This window comes from Halichoeres trimaculatus, unplaced genomic scaffold (assembly GCF_033239565.1).
Source record: "Halichoeres trimaculatus isolate MK-OKI-2021-1 unplaced genomic scaffold, fHalTri1.1 fHalTri1_scaffold_7, whole genome shotgun sequence".
Taxonomy (NCBI): Eukaryota; Metazoa; Chordata; class Actinopteri; order Labriformes; family Labridae; genus Halichoeres; species Halichoeres trimaculatus.
The window spans coordinates 22,716,301-22,731,126 of record NW_027437185.1 but is presented as its reverse complement, the minus strand read 5'-3'; the positions used below and the strand labels follow the sequence as shown (position 1 = coordinate 22,731,126).

The window sequence follows — 14,826 nt, the reverse complement described above, 5'->3', positions numbered from 1 at the left end:
TCGCAAGAAACGTTCAGGTGTATTATTCACAGGATTTAAAGGGGGTGCAGCATTTCCACGTCGACAATGAAACGGAGGAAACTCGTGAACGCGGGCATTTAAAGAGCGCGCACGACATGTGGCCGTAAATACGTCACTCGAGCGCGCCCTCGTTCTTTCTTTCTCTCCTCCTGAAGATGGCGGCAGGGGTGAGTAAGATGGAGAGAAAGCTATTGTCGGAGCTTCCTTTAACTTTATCGACTCAATCCGCTAGGAATCGTACCCATCTTTGTTGTTGTTTAGCATCTCTTTTACTAAACATTTATTTTAATCTGTTTGGGAGCCGTTACGGGCTATATTTGTCTGGAATTTTATCTATTGTTGGTTCTAACTTGGTTTAGCTGTCCCTGTCATGACGTTGCATTCATATTGAATGACACTCTGATGGCCCAGGCTTGTGCCACGTTACATTTTTACATATTTTTTAATCTTTAAATGGTACGCCCTGCTCAGTTTTGCATCAAGCAAAAGTTTTTACGAAACTGTACCGGGGACCCACCACTTTTAGTTTAGGTTAGCTGAATAACTTGGAAGCACGTTAACGAAGGCGGTGGAGTTACAGAAAGCTACAACAGCTAGCATTGGGGGAGAGCTGGTAGCGAAACCTTGTGATATATTTCGTTTTTGTGAATAAATTTGTTCGACTGCATCCTTCTATTCACTTTGAAAGGTCCCCACTCTTCAGTCCGTTCCCATTCCTTAGTTTGCTAGATGGTCGAGCATCCTGTCCCATGTAGCATCTTTACTTTGTGTCAAGAACGGTGACCAGTTTTTTTTTTTTTTTCTTGGATCACATTTGTAGCCCAGCGTGTTGTAATGTCGGTTAAAAGATAAAAATTGTCTGAAGTTGCAGTTTTTTTTAGCTTTCTTGAGACGAGAACAACCTGGAGTTAACTGACTATGGACTGTACTTCTAGCTTTAAATTATACATAGAAATAAAATGTATATTTATTGTTGTTGGACTGATCAATAACTGCAGGTCTCTGCCTTCCTCTCTACAGACTCTGTTCACATACCCAGAGAACTGGCGGGCCTTCAAGGCCCAGATTGCTGCCCAGTACAGTGGTGCTCGCCTCAAAGTGGCCAGCAGCTCCCCTGCCTTCACCTTCGGGCAGACGAACCGTACTCCAGCCTTCCTGAACAACTTCCCTCTGGGAAAGGTTGGTTGAAGTGGTCCAGTTGTTTGCATGGGATTGTTCCAGTTATGCTTGGCTTAGAGAGCACCTTAAAAAAGTTAACATTGGTATGACAATGCTGCTATCGTGCCACACATCACTTCATTCACTTAAGTTTTTGACTCCGTTTAAAGATATTATAAACATTCACTGCTTTTTTTTTTTTTAGGTACCGGCTTACCAGGGAGATGACGGCTTCTGTCTGTTTGAGAGTAATGCCATTGCTCACTACTGTAAGTAATTATATGTGTCACTTTTGCCTTAATCAGATTGTTGATTTGACTTCAAGAGAAGTGAAGCACCCATGCAGACAGTTTTTACACTCATGCTTCCCTGTAATGTCAGCTAAACTCCTTACAAGACACAGCAATAAAAGTTGCAATGATCAATCTATTTAAGTGTGACACCACAGTTGGCCCACTTATTTTGATCAGTTTCTTTTCAACCTCAGTGAGCAATGAAGCCCTTCGTGGTGCCACTCCCCAGGCTGCAGCTCAGGTGCTGCAGTGGGTGAGCTTCGCTGACTCAGAGATCATCCCTCCAGCCAGCGCATGGGTCTTCCCTACTCTGGGAATCATGCAGTTCAACAAGCAGGTATGCATCTCCGTATTTGCTTTTTAAACTTCAGACATGCTGTTACTTGCTTGAATATCTGGACGATAGGTGGGTCTGGCTGGATTACACAACTCAATAGTGGAGACTTGGCACTGTGTTTTCTGTGCTGATGAATCCTGCAAAGTCATTCTTCTGCCTGGATCTTTCTAGGCCACAGAGCAGGCCAAAGAGGATGTGAAGAAGGTCCTTGCACTGCTGAACCAGCACCTTAACACCCGCACCTTCTTGGTGGGAGAGAGAGTCAGCCTTGCAGACATCACCGTGGCCTGCTCCATGATCTGGCTTTACAAACAGGTTTGACTTGCACACAGCTGAAAATGGCTCAAAGCCACGTGGCATTCATCACTCTTTGACATGTCTTAGCTACACAAACTCTTACAGTGAAATAAAAACCTGAACATCTTCTGTATTTGCCTTCAGGTCCTTGAGCCTTCTTTCCGTCAGCCTTACCCAAATGTGAATCGCTGGTTCGTCACCTGTGTGAATCAGCCACAGTTCAAGGCTGTCCTTGGAGAGGTCAAGCTGTGTGAAAAGATGGCACAGTTTGATGGTGAGTAACAACTCCATGAGATAAGGACAAACGATTTGAGTGCACATGCCAGCTGCAGCAAGATACTTAAAAATGTTTATTTAAAGCTTAAGACACAAACTTTTGTCTGTAAGAATGTTTTAAATAGTCTTGTGTAGTGTTTTGGATCAGGCTCTTCCTTGATCAAAAAAGTTAATTTGGACAGCATTTGTTGTCTCGTTGAAAATAGTCCCCTGTCATTGGGCAAGGCAGTGTCCAATCATGGCACGCAGTCTTAATCTGACAGGGGCAGAGAAACTTGAAGCCATATTCATCCCAGTCATCTCTGAATACGTGAGCTAAAGGCTGGTTCATGCTATGGACACAAAACCAAAGAGCTGTTTACATTTAAATCAAAGATATAACACTGAGGTTTTGTGCTGTAGTTCAGTTGTCTCAAGTGTTTATGCCAAAGTCTTAGGGATTCACCTTATTTTTGAATCAACGCCGGTGTGCCAGTGAAGCAGTTTTATCTGCAAGTTTGTAGGTCTGTCTCACTGATACCAGCTTTGTTGTTTTGGAATTTGGCTCTTTATGTCTAAATCATACATCCTTTTCTTTATTGCACTTGTCTAGGTCTTCTGTAAATCATTTTTCTGATTGATTTTTTAGATCGTTTAGGAAATTGTTTTGGGCAATTCAGTTCCTCTTGAATTTACTTGAGTTTGGTAAATATAGATTTGCTTTCTTATGTGAGAAAGATAAGAAGGGACTTTGAGCTGTTTGTCAACAAAGTGTTTCCCTTTTTTCAACTGGAAATCTCATTATGACGCCTAGCTTGGTGCACTTGAGCAGCTTTGTTTGTTTTGAGACTCTGTGGCCCATGGAGTTGACCTTTGGTAGCTTTTTGGGCTCTCTTTCTCTCTAAATTAAGTGAAGGCTGACAGAGAGCCAGGCCATGAGTTGGAGAGTGAATTGGTTGTATTACTTGCCCTCACCTCTCTTTCTGTAGTTGTATGGCTTGCTGAAGTGTCAGTGAGATAAACAAGTGGTTTCAGCATATTTGAGCTTGAAAGATTCAGGAAACTAGAATAATATGCCAATGTGCAGCTCTAATGACTTTAAGAGGCAGTGCGGCTTGTTTAAAAACACGCAAGGCAGAGAATGATTTCCTCAAATTGGACGAAATGCTGCGTGATAAACAATGTGGTAACTTGAATATTCATGTTTCAAAGTGACTTGAATGAAGCCCTGACTTTAAGGGGCTCTAAATGTCCCCATAAACATTAAACAGCTTATTATGTTTAGTAAACAGTTGCGAGATTCCCAGCCAGAGAGGTTCAAGTGAGTGCAAACCCAAAGTGAAATAATGGAACATTTAACTGAAAACATGTTTTTCATTGTTTGGCTCTGTCCATGCAGCCAAAAAGTTTGCTGAGATGCAGCCTAAGAAAGAGGCCCCTGCAAAGAAAGAGAAGGGAGGAAAAGAGGCAGCCAAGCCCCAGGAGAAGAAGGAAAAGAAGAAGGAAGAGAAGAAACCCGCCCCTGAGGAGGAGATGGATGACTGTGATGCTGTTTTGGCTTCAGAGCCAAAAGCAAAGGATCCCTTTGCACACCTGCCAAAGAGGTACAATGATCCCCAACCTTATGTGTGGTGCTCTTTCATGTAAAGTTTTTGTTTAGCAAACCTGTTCACAGAATCTGCAGCTAGTCACATGCCGCAGAACTTAGAATTAGGTTGTCCCCTGTCATTGGGCAAGGCAGTGTCCAATCATGGCACGCAGTCTTAATCTGACAGGGGGAGAGAAACTTGAGGCCATATTCATCCCAGTCATCTCTGAATAAGTGAGCTAAAGGCTGGTTCATGCTATGGACACAGACCAGAAACTTAACTGCTGATTAAGGTTGTCACAGTTACCTCTAGTGCTTTTGTTGGACTCTCCTAAAGTTAGTAATGAGGTCGACAGTGACCATCCCTGCATCAATTTGTACACCTGTCAAAACAGGCTGCATGCCAACTACATGAAGACTAGATGATTACTAAACATGAAAGTGTCAGGCCATGTCTTAAAGACACTGACCTTATTCCCACACCCCTTTTGTAAATCCTGGAGGATTATTGGGCCTGATGTACTTCTGTTTTCTCTTTCAGCACGTTTGTTATGGACGAGTTCAAGAGAAAGTATTCCAACGAGGACACCCTGAAAGTAGCCCTTCCTCACTTCTGGGAGCACTTTGACCGTGAGGGGTACTCCATCTGGTATAGCGAGTACAAATACCCCGACGAGCTCTCTCTGACCTTCAAGAGCTGTAACCTTATTACAGGTGAGACCTGGTCGCTGTGACTTGGTAAAAAGCTGTAGAATGTCTCAACATGGAGATCTCTTCCCATGTGAATCGTTTTACACTGTATGTATGCTCTAGTTGTAGAAATAAAGGGAAAAATTAAAGTCTTTATGTGTTATCTAAGAGATTAAATGTTGGGCAGAAACATACTTGAGCATGAACTGCAGGCCTGACTGAAGCATATTAAGCCTAACAAACATCTTTTTTCCCCTCAAAAGTCTGTTTTGAAATGTGTTAGTCCTGGGAAAATAAACAGCTGTTTCACACTAACAGGCCGTCTTGAATCGAAACTCAGCCTCTTTTAGAAAGAGCAGGCCGTCCCCTGTCATTGGGCAAGGCAGTGTCCAACCATGGCACGCAGTCTTAATCTGACAGGGGCAGAGAAATTTAAGGCCATATTCATCCCAGTCATCTCTGAATAAGTGAGCTAAAGGCTGGTTCATGCTATGGACACAAACCACATACTTGAATATCTTAGTTTGTTTTGTATTTTACAGCTATAACAGCAGGCTTAAAGTCAATGTGGATCATTAAAACAAAGACTAAACTTGTTAAAATTCTTGACAAGCATAGGAATGCAGTTGCTTTTTGTGGTTAAATAGATACTTTTAACACAATTTAACCTCTTCTTGTTTGAAACAGGTATGTTCCAGCGCCTGGACAAACTCAGAAAGAATGCCTTTGGCAGTGTCATCTTGTTTGGCACCGATAATAACAGCAGCATCTCTGGCATCTGGGTCTTCAGAGGTCAAGAACTGGCTTTCCCTGTAAGTGCTAATAAAGAAAAGATCAAAATTCCACAAAACTTAAAGGACCCCTCATCCACATCATCACATAATATATTGTCACCATAAAACGCTTCGACAATTTGTGTCTCCAGTTACATTTTTATACATCTTAGTCAGTCAGCCCCTGTCATTGGGCAAGGCAGTGTCCAATCATGGCACGCAGTCTTAATCTGACAGGGGGAGAGAAACTTGAGGCCATATTCATCCCAGTCATCTCTGAATAAGTGAGCTAAAGGCTGGTTCATGCTATGGACACAGACCATACTCTGTATTGAATTTCCTGAATTTCCCCTCAGGGATGAATAAAGTATTTTCTATCCTGAAGTGTTACTTAATCACTAGATTTAGACGAGAGCTGTTGAGCTCTTGGTAGTTCACATGTTATTTGATTACATGATTATCCCTTTTGGAAAAATAGATAAACTTTTTGCTCGCATTCAAATGAAAAGCCTCCTTATTCTCTTTCAGCTTTCTCCGGACTGGCAAATTGACTACGAATCATATGACTGGCGCAAGCTGGATCCAGAAAGTGAGGAGTGCAAGACCATGGTGAAGGAGTACTTTGCCTGGGAGGGAGACTTCAAGCATACTGGCAAAGCTTTCAACCAGGGCAAGATCTTCAAGTGAGAGGACACTGGAAGCAAGCGTGAAAAGTCTGTGCTTCAGCTTTCCAGCACTTAAAACTTGTGGACTTTCAGCCATCACGTGCTTACCTTACTGCAACAATGACTCAGACTGACAGTGTTTGGAGATGACATTTGTTTCAGTGGCCCCTGGTTTTTCTGTTTGTTGACCTGCGAAAATAAAGCATTTTCCACAATGCCAACGGTAAACTTATGTCTGTGGTCCAGTGTTTGTTCCAAACCTTTTTTCCCACAGTTGATAAACACCTACAGTTTAATTTAGTCTTTGCTCATTAAGGTTCACCCAAAACAACAGAAGAAATTTAGCAGCTGATGTTGAAAATCCTTGGACTTTTAGTCCAAAGTAGCAATGAACAGACACACTTCATACTTCTGTTGTACAACAGCACAGAAAGACCACACCCAACACTGGTGTTGGGTGTGGCTGGAAATGTGATGCAGTTACATTTCTCACCCAGAGGGGGTCAGGGATGATTCTTTCAGCTCGGTATCAAGTTGTGACTGCGTATTTGATTACAGAAAATGACTGAAAAACTGTTCAAACTGTGTACCAGTTGACCCCAAAGGCACACTAAGCTTTGAATGCAGTTTTGTCAAAATTGGACACTTACGATGACATCACACCTTAAATTTCCATATTTTTGGTGTCATGTTGCCGTTTTGTGGCCCATATGTGACGCCTCATTAACGCTACAGCTTCAGATGCTCATAATGTTGCTGTGCAGTCCTTGTACAATTAGCCTGCGTCCTCACAAAAATACACTTTCAACCAGTAAAGTATTGGGAGAACGTTTATGTTCTCACTCCATCATGTGAAGTGTCTGAAGCTTACCTGCAGAGGGCAGCTGAAGACCTGTCACTCTGAAGCTGTGAGTCAGGCTGAAGAGAGCTCTTCCAGCAGGGCGAGAAAATGACCGGGCTGAGCTCTTGTGGTTTGCTCAGTCTAAGACAAGAATGTTGTCTGCTTTTAACTATGGGGTTTTTGTTTGGATGTCGCTTGTGCTTCCCCGAGGGAAAGCAGCTTAAAAGAAATCTTTAAAAAGTACTCAGATGCCCTTTGAAATGTCATCTGAGGCCAGGGGTTATTGACTAAAATACTGCCCTGCAAGATTTAATAGGGAGGGACACAGTTCGACTTTGTTACGTAAAAACAAAATGATTGTGCCAATTTATGTCTGATGTTAAAACCTGAAACAGTTAGCTCTGATGAAAAAAAAACTTACAGGAGCATTATGCTGCATGATGCATCGTCCTCTGTATATTTTATAAGTGATTACATACACATGGGACTAATGTCATAATGTGGATTGAACATGTTAAGTGAAAGGCAGATTATATCATATGAGACCACACCCTAATCAAAAGGAGAAACGATATGTTTCAGTCGCTACTTCTGCAAGTTAGGATGACTAAAGACGAAATGATTTCTATCTCGAGGACTAGCCTATAAATAGTGTGAAAGTACAAGTCATACTGATTAAAATGTATTCTCTTCAAAGTTCCATCTCTAAAGTTAAATAAAATGTTCTTGAAACCTTATAATATGCTAATCCTCTGTGACTGGCAGAACAAACAATAAACTGGGTCGACCAAGTCACTTTTAATGGGACACACCCAACTCTGTATTAAAGTTTGTATAACAGTGTTCATCGTTTGCTGTTGACTGTTCCCACACCTGCAGTCTGGCTTATCCTTTCACTTCTGCTGTAACGTATTTCTTTGTTCGCTGCTGTATTGTTGGTTCTATGTACAGTAGCTGCAGGTAAAAAAAAAGGGCACCTGAGCCAGCACATGTAATGAGTTCAGTTTAGGTAAACTCACATGGTGTATTCATTTCATCTTCTAACGTAAGCTTTGAGATACTTGGCTTGTAAATTTTGCAGAATCAACCCACTTAGACCACTAAATATGTGCAACTTTAAAGTTATGAAAGGCGGATCTCTCCTCCTCTGTCACACTCACACACACATGAGAGAATGCACGAGGAACAAGTCTGATTCTAGGAGTGAGTCAGACGTATCATTTTTTCCGACTTACTAAGCATGATTACAGATCATTTCTGGCGCTAGCATCTCTCACCATATTGTTGAAGCGGGGAGGCCATTTTAGTTTTTGCTCTTTGGTCTCATGGAAATCAGAAAATGGAAATGTTCCCACAACAGCCATGTCCTTGAACACATGACTCACCCATCCTGTGGATCGCGGTGGAAGAGGGCTGTAACTTGAGCAAATAACTTCACCCACAGCATCGCAGCAATTACAACAGCAATGATAGGTAACCCTTTGATTGCTGAAGGGTTAGTGTTACAAAAGGCTTTTCATCATGTTATAAAACGCAAAATTTGACTTTGAAGTGACATGCCATTTTTAAACTCTTGAGGAAAGTTCCTCAGTAAAGACTGCCATATGGATGTCCTACATTACTCTGCTTGTTTGGCAACTTCTGAGTTAAAAAGTAAAATGACTGAAATCCACAAGAACAATACGTAATCTGGTGCCAAAAGCAACATTTTCTCTTCCACCCCTGCCAACCTTGCTCCCCACCCGGTCTTTATTTCTTGGCCACACACTCTCGTCTTCCTTTCCCCTCCTCTTTCCTCGTCCTCGCTCTGGACCTTTTTTTTTTTTTCAGTGTCCACTCACAAGAGAGGGAGGGGAAAAAGGGGTTCTTCTTTAAAACAGTTGGGGAGAGTTCTGGCGAGGGAGAGAGCCAGTATTGTTTCACCACACAGAGTCCCTGTGTTGCTGTCAGGCCCCCTGCAGGAGCTTTAGGCATGGTATGCATGTGCTGAGCATCTGGTGGATCAGGGCACACACATCTGGAAAACAGCGAGGAGATCTGTGGGGCGGGAGGAGGAATGGAGCAGCTCAGTGAAGCACTAACATTGGAGAGTATGGGCCTGAAATGCAACACAGCTTTCTCTAAAGAACCTCTGTACATTACTGATGCTTGCATTACATAAAAATGCTCCATCTTTGAGTTTCACTTTAAGATAGCTAGATGACAGACTCTCAAAAAACAGTTATAATTAGACAGGCGAGTGCTGAAGTTTTTAGGATGTTGCTGCAGCCACAAAGTCCTTAAATAGACATTTTCTTTTGCTTTAGACATGTTTATGGCTCTGCTGTAGAGTCTAAGCTCAGTGGCTGCATGCAAGTCATGTCACTAGTACGTAGGGGCGTCTCTAGGCAGATAGAAACAACACTCAGACACCACACATATACAGTCCCACCCACACACACACGTTTTATGGAGTTTTCCTTTGACTGTAGTCTAGGGCTTGGCTTGGCTTGGCTTGTTGTCACACTAACACACACTTAAATTCATTAAAAGGAATGAAGACAGGAAAATGGATCCTTAGTCAGCACTTGAGGGCTACTTCACCTTAAGCGTCCCCTTTTTTACTTGAGCAACAGCCAAAGACATGCTAAAACTAAACCGTAACACAGGAGGAGGCAAGTGAGCCCACACAGGAGTCAAATGAGGACTCAAGTGAGGACTAAAGTATATGAAACAGAGGAGCTGTGAAATGCTGCTGCAAATGCATATTATGATAGAATCTGCTGCTGGCCCATCTGATTCTACTAAACAAGAAAAGTGACCCTGACCTGGGCGTTTCTCTCCATATGTGAGCTCAAATGGGTGTGAGCTGAAAATTTCACTGCCGTAGGCTGCTTGGACACAGAGTGGTGATTTAGTGCAGGAATGGAATGAGTGAGGTCAGAGGTCAGACTGCTGAAGGGAAATAGCTGAGGAAGGCAGAGTCAGACATGATGATGTGATATAGAAGCCTGGAAGGCAAAGCCAAATCACAATGCTTTGCGAGAATGCATATGTTCAAGCAGGACGGTCTTTGTTTGGATAAGTGACGATGAATCAGTTTTTTCTCTCAGTCAGAGTTGCCTTGCAACCGAGCTCGCTAGTGCAAAAGAGCAGAGGAAAGTGCGTGACACGAGGGAAGAGAGGAGAGGTACAGCGGAGGGAAAACAGACAGCCCCTGCACTTACGGACATGAAACCCCAGTGTAGCGTGTGTCTCATGTTACCAGAATCTGGAGGTGGGGCAAGAGAGGAGTGATGTTGTCAAACTGAAGCAAAACTTTCATACGCACTACCATGACTACAGAGAGTACAAATATTGATCATTGTTGTGGGGAAATCCAGCTCTGAGTCTGAAATACAAGTATTACACTTTTTGATGATTTTTTATTCAAATTTGTGCTCTTGTTGCCACTTGTCATTGTGCAGTGGATATATGACATTTAAAAGTTTATCCTAATAGCTCTGAATTCACCACGTGGCTTGGGTGTGTGCTAGAATATTAATCCTCACAATTGTCTGAGCTATTCATTATGTTCTCATGAAACACACTTAAATTCACCCATGTTGTAAGTAGGTATACTTTGCAGGTATGAATCCTAAAAATGGCACAGTAAAGGCATTGTTCAGCTTTTTTAAATATATACTTCTTCCAACAGTTTGTACCAGGCTGAACTTCCTGAACAAACAAGGTGTCTCAATCCTGCATGCGAATAGATTCACTGCCAGTTCATGTATCCACTTGCTCATGGTTTTCGTTTTTCTAGGAGTATCAGTACATTTGCAGCTATGAATGGAATGTGCTGTTAGGGAAGGTATCTGAAGCACAACAGATGGGTGGTGCTGAGCTGCAGGGAGGGGAAACTCTTGCAAAATCCCTTATCGCTGGCTTGGATCAATAATTCAAAACAGTGAACTGTGAGGGATTGTCAGGTGATGTGAAAACATTGATCAAACGTGAGGCTAATCAGATACAAATGCATAGGTGTCTGTCTCTCTGTGAATGTATCACTCATCTTTTCTAAGCACTGATATGCTGAAACAATTGAGCAAATAATGTAACACCTTGAAGCAAGTCTTTGGTAATTATTCTGACTGTGCAAAGTCTGGGCAGTGGCAAGACTGAACCTGTGAAAGGTGTTCTTGACATCGGCCTGTTCAGATGATTCTGTGGCGCAGACATAAAAGAAGAAAGGAAGGAAGGAAGGAAAGAGGGGGATCAACTTTACTCGAAGACAAAAACAAACTTTGTGTAACAAAGCAGAGTTCCTTACTATGTTACATACTCTTTGTGGCATGGATTATTTATATGTACACACACAGGGCATTGCTATGGAGACATGCCTGCAAGTACCTGCCCCCTTGCTTATTATGTTGCCATAGCAGCCATCCCAGAATAGTCTCTTTTTTTCTACCTCGCCTCCCTCGTGTTTGTGACTCACAACTTGCAGTGGAAACCACAATTCAATCTGTCTCTCATTCCCCTTTTGCTTCTTAGATTCTTCTCTCTACCAAAGAAATAGCCCCTCTTTCTGAGTCATCAGAGAGAGAGCGAGAGAGTGTGTATGTGTGTGTGTGTGTGTTAAATGTGAGTGTATGTGTGTGACGAAGCACGCGCTGCAGGGGGAATTCCGGAATGATTACCAGTGATGAGTTACTATGGAGATGGCAAATATGAGGCGCAGTGACCTGAGTGGTGTAAGATAGTGTATCTTGAGTAGCTCACACCATCTCTATCTGACTGTGTTCTTTATGGCTGTAATCTCTCCATGGTTACACTCTGCTCTCGGCTGTTACTTTGGGTCCACTTTGTTGAGAAAAGTCCCAGCTTGTGTGCAGGAGCATGATAACCAAAATCATATGCATACAGTGGTACACATAAGCTTTATCTTTTCCACATTGTGGAGAAAAACTTTATCTCCACTCTAACTTATTTACCAAGAAAACAGAGGGTTTCAATTATCAGTGCTCATTAAATCAATGAATTGGACTTTTAAAAAGTCACTGTCTTCACCATAATGTAATTCTTTAACTTCAACATCACTCTGTCAAGTCAGGATGATTGATTTTATTAACTGTGTCATTTCATGAGTTGAGTATGGAAGGCTTAAGAAACGTGATCCTTCAGAAATTTTAAACACAAAAGTTAACACAAACATTTTGTAATCAGAATACATTTTTGGAAATAATTACAAGCTAAAAAATGTTAAAATAGGAATCATGGGAGTCTCAAAGATAATCTTTTTGTGAGTATGGGAGTAAAACTGTAACTGTTGATGCACCAGAAACTATCCATCACGGCTCGTCAGCAAGATGAAACAAAATATAAACCACAAATTCTAAATCAAACCAAACAACACTTAACTCAATGCAGCTCAACCAAACAAAAACTTGGCTAAAACAAAATAAACTTAAATAAACTTAAATAAACACATCTAAGTGAAAGCTAAACTTAGCTAGAACTTACTTACTTAACTCAATTCAACTCAACTTAGAGGGGCTCTGAGGGGTTTCTAGAAGATCTTGAAAAGTCTCCCTTCTAGATATATGCCAGATCATAATCCACATTTTAAAATGAAATCAGCAGTGCCAATATAGGTTATTTTGAAATGCTACTTCTTAGTTTCCTGATCTGGGCGACTAGGAATGGATTAATTTATAGCACGTCCAAGTCTCTATGACAACCCCACGCCAGCCAACAAAGTTTAGAAGTGAGAAGATAAAGCTGCGTTTTTCTATGCCGAAAAGGATTTCTGTTGGTAATTTTGTCACTTGGGCCTAACTGTCAGACAAGGCAAGGCAAGGCAAGTTTATTTCTATAGCCAGAAGAAGCAGAAGAAAGCAGAAGAGGAGAGTGATACAGCCCGAGCTAAAGGCTAAAATGGCTAAGCTACGTGCAGTAGCTATACTGCATTGGACTGGTCAAACTTGAGAGTCTATCAATAAAATGAAGAGAAAGCTCTGCTTGATAGATGAGCACTGGCAGGACATAGGATTCACCAGCACTACACAGTACTTACACGTCTCACAGCACTGGGCTGTCAGTAGCGCTATATTTGGATCACTACTAAACTACTGTACAGACTGACAGTTTGCTTATTGTCATGTTTCGAACAACAGCCCTACATAACTGTACTGAAAAATACCTTACCTTAAACACACGTCTGGTTTAAAGTCACATCTTCAGATCCTCCTCATGGCATTTTTTAAATTGACTAAAGCTGCGTTTCCACCAAGCGGTACGGGTCGGTTCAGTACGGTTTGGGACGGTTTGGGACAGTAAAGTCTGATCCCGTGTGCGTTTCCACAGCAAACTGTGCCCTCTCGTGGTGGGCGGCGTGTAAGCCGCATGCCGGAAGCCACAGCTGGTAAACAATAGCGCGACGCCGTAGCAGCTTACCCCGCGATTAAATCCAACAAAGAAGAAAACGCGACACAGTAAACAAAGAGCACGGATGGAAGACATACAGCATTTCGTTCTCTCTGTGATTTTCATGTAACTCTCTGTTACAAAGTGCAATCAAGCTTCGTTTCAGAGAAGTCTGTGAGCCGCAAGGAGAAATGCAGCCGCTGTCGGGGTGAGTGACGATTCTTTTGACCAATCAACCGTCTGCAGTGTGTTGCTCCACCTCCCGAGAGCGGATCGGTTCAGTCTGGCACCCATACGAAAGGGTCCCAAAAAAGTGGGACAGCTCGTCTCGGTACCGTACCGAGACGAACCGACCCGGACTGCTTGGTGGAAACGCGGCATAAGTGAAAACTAAACTAGATCTTACTTAACTCTAGTTCAATAAACTCAACTTAAATCAACTAAACTAAGTTAAACCAAACTCAAATCAACTAAATCAAGCTCAGTTCAATTTATCTCTACTAAGTGAAAACCTTAACTAGACGTCACTCAACTCAACTAGGCTCAACATAAGTCATCTCAACTTAACTTAAATCAACTCAAATAAACTCATCTTAACTCAACTGAGCTAAGCTAAATTAACCAAAACTTAATCCAACTTAACTCAACTCCCAGCCAAGGGCACAGTCACACTGGCCATCCAAAGCATGCCCAAGCACGCTTCAACCCTCAAGTCCAGTTTGTTTGGCCAGTGTGACCGCAAGGCCTTCTTCTCTTCTTTGGTATGCTTTGGGGAAATGAGCATTGGCACAGTGCACTTTATCTACTGGTACACATATGGGTACATGACAAGGGCATAATGTATATTTCATGATGCACAATTGCTGTGACTGCTCCTTCTGACAGTCATTTTAAACAATGGCAGGGTTATTAAAGGACTATGTCAGACCAAAATTACTTAACATGAGCCAAAAAGTTGTGCTGACTCTGATGTGACCGTGCTTCTTGTAAGCATACGCTTCATGAAGTAGGCGGGCTCTGAATGTGCCTTTGCTCGGGTTCATATTGGGGTAATGTGACTGTGGGGAGCTGTGCTGCTGGGGGGGAAATGTGCCTGAGTACGGCATGGTATGGATGGCCAATGTGACCACGCCCTAAATAAAAACAGAACTTAACTGGATCAAACTCAATTTAGCTCACCCTGAATTAACTTAACAAGATGAAACTTAACTAAACTTAATTTTTATCTCAACTGAACTAAACTCAACTTCACACAACTTAAAAGATATTTGAAAATAAAACAATTGGGGGTGAACTACTCTTTTTTTTCCCCCTAAATCAGTTCAAAGTAAGTCTAATTGTCCAGTCTGTTAACTACAGTTTGACCTGACATAATTAGAGACCTGTGGTGTCTCCTGACATTTTTAAAAACAAGCCACAATCAACTTTACAACTAGTGCTGTATAGTGTATCTTGAGGATTGTTTGGCCTCCAGCAAAACCCCGCCTACCAAAAATGTCACTGTTTATGAACACTCAACAG

At 42.1% G+C, this 14,826-nt stretch overlaps 1 protein-coding gene across 2 annotated transcripts; it reads left to right on the top strand.

The window, feature by feature from the left end:
• The first annotated feature begins 57 nt into the window (after positions 1–57).
• Positions 58–6,305, top strand: eef1g (eukaryotic translation elongation factor 1 gamma). Of its 2 annotated transcripts, none has more exons than XM_074673866.1 (10): positions 58–188; positions 1,042–1,200; positions 1,385–1,448; positions 1,667–1,809; positions 1,981–2,124; positions 2,251–2,380; positions 3,761–3,965; positions 4,491–4,663; positions 5,327–5,451; positions 5,941–6,305. In XM_074673866.1, exons 1-10 carry the CDS (start codon positions 177–179, stop codon positions 6,097–6,099), a joined length of 1,314 nt encoding a protein of 437 aa, XP_074529967.1. In that variant the 5' UTR covers positions 58–176; the 3' UTR covers positions 6,100–6,305. The 2 variants fall into 2 exon arrangements, with proteins under 2 accessions (XP_074529967.1, XP_074529968.1); XM_074673867.1 differs by lacking the exon at positions 58–188 and adding an exon at positions 453–477.
• The last annotated feature ends 8,521 nt before the right edge of the window (positions 6,306–14,826 follow it).

Coding starts and splice junctions, on each gene's coding strand:
- eef1g (XM_074673866.1), top strand. Junction 1,449..1,666: donor TAATGCCATTGCTCACTACT/GTAAGTAATTAT, acceptor TTTCAACCTCAG/TGAGCAATGAAGCCCTTCGT. Junction 1,810..1,980: donor TCATGCAGTTCAACAAGCAG/GTATGCATCTCC, acceptor GGATCTTTCTAG/GCCACAGAGCAGGCCAAAGA.